This window comes from Furipterus horrens, unplaced genomic scaffold (assembly GCF_987537825.1).
Source record: "Furipterus horrens unplaced genomic scaffold, mFurHor1.1.pri manual_scaffold_4, whole genome shotgun sequence".
NCBI lineage: Eukaryota > Metazoa > Chordata > Mammalia > Chiroptera > Furipteridae > Furipterus > Furipterus horrens.
Genome location: NW_028327174.1, coordinates 139,842,072 through 139,849,077, shown reverse-complemented (window position 1 = coordinate 139,849,077; position 7,006 = coordinate 139,842,072). Strand labels below are relative to the sequence as shown.

Genomic DNA, 7,006 nt, shown 5'->3' with positions numbered 1-7,006 from the left:
CTTGAGAGGTGCGTGTGCTTAAGCCCAGTCTCACACTCCTATTATGAGGAGGAGGCCCAGTGCATTCACTGTACCCGGTTAAGGGTCAAGAAACCTGGTCAAGACCCACGGATGGAGAATGGCAATCTGTGAGCAGGAGCCATTCCTCTTACGTGTTTGATTTGGCCCACACAGTGTTTTAAAAACTTCTGAGCCAACCATTAAAAACCGTAAATATCAGGAGGTTAAAAAAACTTTTGAAATCAGGAGATTTTTTTCCCCACAAAAACCATACTTCTAGTTCCTCTTGGTGAATCAGAATGTCTGGGCATGCAGATGGCATTCCCAGAGAGCACAAAATGGCAGGCCCCGTGAGTGGCTGTGTCCTCCAGTGAGGCAAACCCCCCACCCCTACCCCGCCCCCGGGGCCCATGGGCCAGCTCTCAGCCCTCCTGCGTGCAGTCACGCCAGCCAGGCCACCCACGTCCCTTCAACTCTGCTCCTGTAGTCACAGCCATTTGAGACTTCTAGACTCTTACTTCTCAGAGTGTGGTCTGAATCTCATGGCCCAGCCCAGACCTCCTGACTCAAGATCTACTTGTTAACAAGATCCCCCACTGATCGACACGCATATTAAGTCTTGAGAGCCCTGGGCTAGGATAAGGGTGGCAATTGATGGCCTGCCTGCCAAATTCAGCCAGCTGCCTCCTTTTGCACATTAGGTTTCATTGGTGCACAGCCACACCCAAGAACTTTTGAGATAAGCAGGTCTTTCACTCTAGAGTCAGGGCGTTCCCACACCAGCACTTTGCTCAAAGAATGTCTGTCTCGTGTTATCCCAACCTTCCTTGTGGGTGCTGACCCCAGGAGACAGAAAGGGGAAAGAAGGAGAGGCAATTCCCGCAGCCTGGGAAAGCACCTGGCCCACGGATGACACTCAGTGAGGACACATAGCGGGGCCTCTTCACCAGTGATCTCTTGTTGTACTTCTTTACTTATCCGAAGGTAGAAAACTCTGGGAAATCCTGCAAAGTGAAATCATTTACAAGCCAAAAAACTGTCTAGAGCCACACATAATTTCCATATGAGGGTATGATGAATTTTCAACTGACCAGTCAACAAAGACTCTTCATCTTCAAAGAGGAATTCAGCATTTCAGAAGGTGTGCCAGCCAGCAAGGTGTTCACCACATGGGGCGTCCACAGGGATCGGGAACTTCAGGTGGGCCCCTGGGTCTGAAGAGAGTACCTGGCGTGTCTGGTATGTCCCAAACCTTCCCTTACAGATGAGGAGACTGGAAGCCTCTGAGGTCATGGGACATCACACAGGTTTTCAGTGTCTGAGATGGGGGTGGGATCCAGGCCTGCTTCTCCACCCCACCGATGCTGACCCTTTGCCTATTCAAATATGGTCCCATCAGGCTATCCAGAGATCACTGTGCAAATCTCTTGTATTTTTGAACCAGTGAAGGGTTTTACAGCCCATTTCGGAGCTCATAATCATCCCTATTGGGAAATGATCCTTAAGGCAGAACCGAAATCCCTCTTGCCACACTCTCTGCTTTCCGCTTGTTCTATTTTTCCCAAAGAAGCATCGGTTGCCATTCTCTCTTTAATAATCTTTTCATCTCAGATAATGGCTCCCTTATCCCCTCAGCTATCTCTTCTCCAAGTTAATCGTTGCAGTTCCTTTCATTTTTTCCATTAGTCCTGTTTCCCGACTCTTAAGAGCACGATCCTTGTACCATTTTCATTTTCCCTGTGTCCCTACAAACCTCCTTCCTGTCCAAAAACTTATATGAAAACGTATTTACTAAACATATGAACAGAATACCTGTAGGTACTGAACTTCATCACATCATAACGTGACCAGGATCCCAGGATTCGGAACTGACTTCTGACATTTCCCGCAGGGCAAGGGGGAGGAGAGGGGAGAGCAACCACGAGCAAACGTGCCTCAGCGTGAAGCAGCCTGCAGCGCTCCGGGTGCTCCAACTGCAGTGTGGCCGACCACAGGGCAGCCCAGCGGCCGCTGACTGGGGCTGGGGTGGGGCATGAACAAGGAGACAGGGCACCGGTTAGCGAGCCCCGCGGTAACCCAAGGGCGGCCTCATGGGGACCCAAACTAAAGCAGGCCGGTGAGGAGGACTGGGGGGGCTGGCTAGCGTGACCCTGGCAGTACATTGGAGGTGCAAACTGCCCAGGGAGGCCTGCCTTGGTGTCCCAGAGTTCCAGGGGACACCCCGGTGGGAACTACTGGGACCCTCATGAGGAAAAGCTTTTGCTCAGATGAGGCAGCACCCTCCATCATCCAGTGATGTTGCAGGACGCTTTGTTCCTCCATCATGTGTTTTTCTGGAGGAAAAGAAATCATTTTATTTCATGTATGGGAATAGGAATGACTGTTCACAGTCAGGCCCCTCCCCGGCCCCCCGAATGCTCTTCTCCACCCCAGGGCTGCCTCACACCGCCGGACCTCATGCTGCCCCTCCTGGATGTGAGACAAACACCTTCTGGCTGCCGGCTAACCAAGGCAGCTCAGGAAGTCAGACGTGAAGCCAACACCTCAAATTCCGTGCTTCCGTAAACTCCATCTGTGGTGTGAGAAATGTCTCAGTATTCCAGGACAAATCTACGCGGTCACAGCATTGCTGCTGGTCACTGCAGGAGAACAAGGGGACATAGTTGGGTGGCTGGTAGAAGGCGCTCCACCTCCATGAATTCTGCACCCCAGAACAGTGGCCATGATGCCAAGAGGCATCTCCCGCGCAGACAAGCACTCTTGGGCTCCACTGCAATGGGCGCATCTTCTTAGTGCAGCAAACGTTTCTGCTTTCTCCTGTTTGTGGTTTTACCTGTGGCATTCTTCCCTCAAAAAGTAAGTGAAAATGAGCGTCGCAGTATGTCATCAAGCATCACAAATGAACAAATAGAGGACCACATTGGGCGTTAGCAAGTTTATTTTGTTCATTTTCATTTGATATGAATTTTTAACTCATAAAAGTTCACCATTATCACTACTTTAAATAATCCATTAAATTGTTCTGGGCACTGCCATCACTGAAATATTTTTTAAAGTAATTTCATTAGTGAGAGCCATTAAATCGCATTGGTAGCACTTTGATCATTCCATCCATTCAATATGCTTTCCTAACTGAGATGTCCTTCAACAAGTAAGTACACATAGTCAAGATTATCTGTCCCCTGTTCTCTTTCTATATGTTTGATGTTAAAATACAATAACATTTGTTAAAAGAAACTATAATGAGGCTGTTAAACAGCCAGATTTGCCTTGCTTCATGCAGTACATATACTCCTAAAAAGTTGCACCTAAGTAACATTTTTGGTAAATTGTTTTGTATTTTATATTCTTTTAGAAAATAGAAACCAACAGTAAAATCTTTTTTATATACATAAATTGAGACTCCCCATGCCAACTTTGCTTGAAATGAAGTACCTATAAGAATTGTTTTTAAAATTATGTAAACACTAAACACATGTATAATTGTTTATATGTTCATTCAACAAATATTTATTGATATGTGTTGTGTGGCAAGCACTACTTGAAGGAGCTGGGGATTCAGTAGTAAACAAGCTGGAGTCCCTTCCCTTGTGGAGATTATGATGCAGTGGGAGAGCCAGACTAAACTAGTAAATAATTGCATGGTATGATTTCAGGTAGGAGAAGTGCTCTGAGGAAAAATAATACAGGAGAGAGGAACAGAGAATGCTGGTAGAGGGTGTGTTTTAGACATTACATTAGGTTTCTATTGATGCATAACAAATCACCACAAACTTCGTGGCCTAAAGCAGCACAAATGCATTCTCTCACGTCATCCATGGCCAGAAATCAAAGCCTACGGTTCCCTGGGTTCTCTGCTTAAGTCTCACAAGGTTGTAGTCAAAGAATCAGCCAGGATTGGGTTGAATCTGAGGCTTTGGGTCCTCTTTCAAACTCATGTGCTGTTGGCAGAATTCAGTTCCTACAGCTGCAGGACTCATGGAAGCAGAGCGAGTGTCTGCAACTGCCCACCCAGGGTAATCGCCACTCAGAGTCAAGGATGGTAACCTGGTCATGGGAGTTCGATCCCACTGAATCACAGGTTCCACCTGCACAAGGATAGTACACCGGCGGGGGGGGGGGGGGGGGTGCAGGGGGTTTGGAGGTCATGGGGCCACCTTAGAATTTTACCTCTTACAGACAGAATGGTCAGGAAAGGGCTTTCCGTATTGGTTACTTCTGAGCTAAGACCTGGAAAGAAACATCAGAGCCTGAGCTCTATAAAGGTGACTTGTAGAAAGTGTAAAAGTACATGTGGGGCTGGCTTCTAGACTCACATATTTCTATTGGCCAGTACTATCATAGACACTGATAAAAATGCATTATAACAGTTCTGAAATAAGCAGTATGTGCGTTTCTATTTGACCAATGAGAAAACCAAGCTTCCAAGAGATTAGCTATCACCCTCAAGTTTACACAAAGTGTGGTAAGACCAGGATGTGAACCCAGGTGGGGAACCGAGCCGCAGAGCAGGTCACAGGAATACCACCTGTGCTGTCACACAGGGGACACACTCAGGAGCCCTCGGCGCTGGGTTTAATGCTCCACCGTCACCATTTTGAGATTCTTATAATTTTATCTTGAACTAGGGTTTGTAAGAGTACTCCGAGGAGACAATGGAGCATGTGCATGAGCAGAGGGGATGCGCACGACGTGAGAACCTGCCCATCCTGGCCGACCTGTTCACATACAGCATTTGGGGAGCCCCATGGCACAGAATTCCAGTGGACCCATGATGGTGAGAGCCCAGGGAGACTCAACATGAATACAAGGTACGCATGTTATGTCTACGACTAAGTAAACGAGGAGCTAGCTGCCCTGAGTGGCTACATCATTTTCATTCAAACCAGACAGCTTTGGGGATCCTGAAAATAGCTGCACCCCTGTGGCCCAGCCCACAGACAGTAAACAGGGTGGGAGTGAGAGAGAGCACTGAGGAATGTCCCTAGAAAACTGAAAATGTATGAGAATCCTAAGCCAAAGATGTGTCTCCAATGAGCTTCCTCAAATAGCAGCACATTGTTCTAGTAGAGCTTTTGGAAAATACTCCTCCTTGGAGCCAATACAGCGCAGTGTAGTCTGAACTCTGGGACCAGACTTCTGAGCGGTGATGCATCTCAGTTGGTTGTATGGGGACCTCACTCTACCAGCCACCACCTCGGCCACCTCCATGGCTGCCTGAGACACTCGGGGGAGGGTTTTATTACAACACTTGCGGGTGAGATACATGTGAGCTATGTGAGATGCATTCCTGGGATGGATGATATTTTAAACTTCATTGTTCATTTATAACTTACTGAAAAAACTAAAGTTTGCTATTTAACATTCACAAAACTAAGTCTAAAAGAACTTTAAGTTCTGTACCTGGGTTGATGTAAGTTGGATTTCAGGACAGATAAGACCCTGAATGTAAATGTCCACGTACAAGCAAAATTTCCAGGCACTATTTCAGACTTGCAAGGTAGTGGACATGGAAAGACTGAAGTCAAGGTCTCCAAACATTAAAGGGGACCCAGATAATATCTGGGTTACAATGAAACAAGAAGAGCATTCATTAAGGTAAATGGGTGATATGTTAAAAGGCAAATTGGAGAATAGGATAGCAGAGTAGGGCAGAAGGAGCTGGAGGCCTAAGAGGGATGAAGGGAATCTGCTGGGCTGGTGGGGGGAGGGGCTGTGGACACACCCTCTTGAAGGTACACCCTCCCCACCTCTGAAGCCCTTTATGACTCCTCAATGCCCTGTGATGCAGGCGTGGCAATAAAGCCAAGAGCCTGCCCTCTCAGAGCTCAGTTACATCGAGCAGCTTTGCCATTCAGAAAATGGGACTCGACCTATTTCTGAATGTGCTTCAAGAGATTTATCTCTACGTCTTCGCAGAACCTATAGATGACACCCGCAGCCTAACTTACATCTGTGTGCTGTGGGTGCTCCTCCTAATCTTCATTTGCATGGTGGGAATTCCATCTACCCCAACCTACTGGGAAAGTGAACACACTGAAAAGGTAAGGAAACTTGAGCAGGCCCCAACAGAGATTCTTTACTGTTGTTCCCCCTTTTATGTGAGTTTGGTTGAGTCAGAGAGACACCAAAGATGGGATGTCTGAGGAGAGACTAGAACGTCACTCTTCCAGGGGACGGGACCGGGCAGGGTTAGGGTCCAGGAAGGACTCAGGTTGCCACATGAAGCTCACACACCATGTGGGTGGGGTGGCAGGTTTCTGGCTAAGATTGCAAACACAGTGAGTCCCTAGTTCTCGATCGAGTTATTTAGAGACTTTGGGATCCCTGCAGGACACCAGAGTTAACCAGCACTTTAGCATGAGTCACATCGTTCACTGAGCCCCCAGCCTTTGCGTTGGGCTGGTCAGGAGAGCAGTGCTGAGCCTCTCAGAGCCCCTGAGAAGAGAGGCAGGGCTCCATCCCAGGTTACACGGTCCTATGTGAGGGAACATGGGCAACTGTAGGCCTCAGATTATATGCCTGCATTGAGCAGAGGCCCTCTGAGAATATCCAGTGTGGCCCTCACAGACAAAAGCCTTTCTTGAGCTTTTCAAAGAATGAAAAATTAAAAACATTTTAAAGCTTTAAATATTGGTAAAAACAAAAACAAAAAACAAACAAACAAAAAAAAGTTCTATTAATTAAAATGAGCTTGTTGGCTCAGAGAGACATTATTCTTGAATAATAAATATCTGCGTTTCTTAGGGAGAGGATTGAGAGAAGTGAGTCCCAACCTCTCATTCTTTTCTTTCTGTTCTCAGCATCGGACCAGAGCCAAGAGGAGAAGGAAAGGTGGGACATTGAGAGGTAAGGCTATGCCTGTCCTGCCCAAGCTCCCAAGGGTGACACCCTCTCTCTCTCTTTTCCATGAAGTACCAGGGCCATGATCTCTGGCAGTTGGTAGATACAGTCCCTCTCAAAACAAAGAGCCCTCGGAGGGGAGGCTCATGCAAAGACAGTCAGA

At 47.3% G+C, this 7,006-nt stretch overlaps 1 protein-coding gene across 1 annotated transcript in view; it reads left to right on the top strand.

Annotated features, from left to right (window-relative positions):
* The first annotated feature begins 1,074 nt into the window (after nucleotides 1-1,074).
* LOC150012943 (spermatogenesis-associated protein 31D1-like) overlaps nucleotides 1,075-7,006 on the top strand; it is a 30,012-nt gene continuing 24,080 nt past the window's right edge. Inside the window, exons 1-4 of the mRNA XM_090275195.1 lie at nucleotides 1,075-1,200; nucleotides 2,434-2,561; nucleotides 4,790-4,811; nucleotides 6,804-6,849. Coding sequence (XP_090131321.1) covers nucleotides 1,075-1,200; nucleotides 2,434-2,561; nucleotides 4,790-4,811; nucleotides 6,804-6,849 — 322 coding nt within the window. The remainder of the gene's footprint in view (nucleotides 1,201-2,433; nucleotides 2,562-4,789; nucleotides 4,812-6,803; nucleotides 6,850-7,006) is intronic.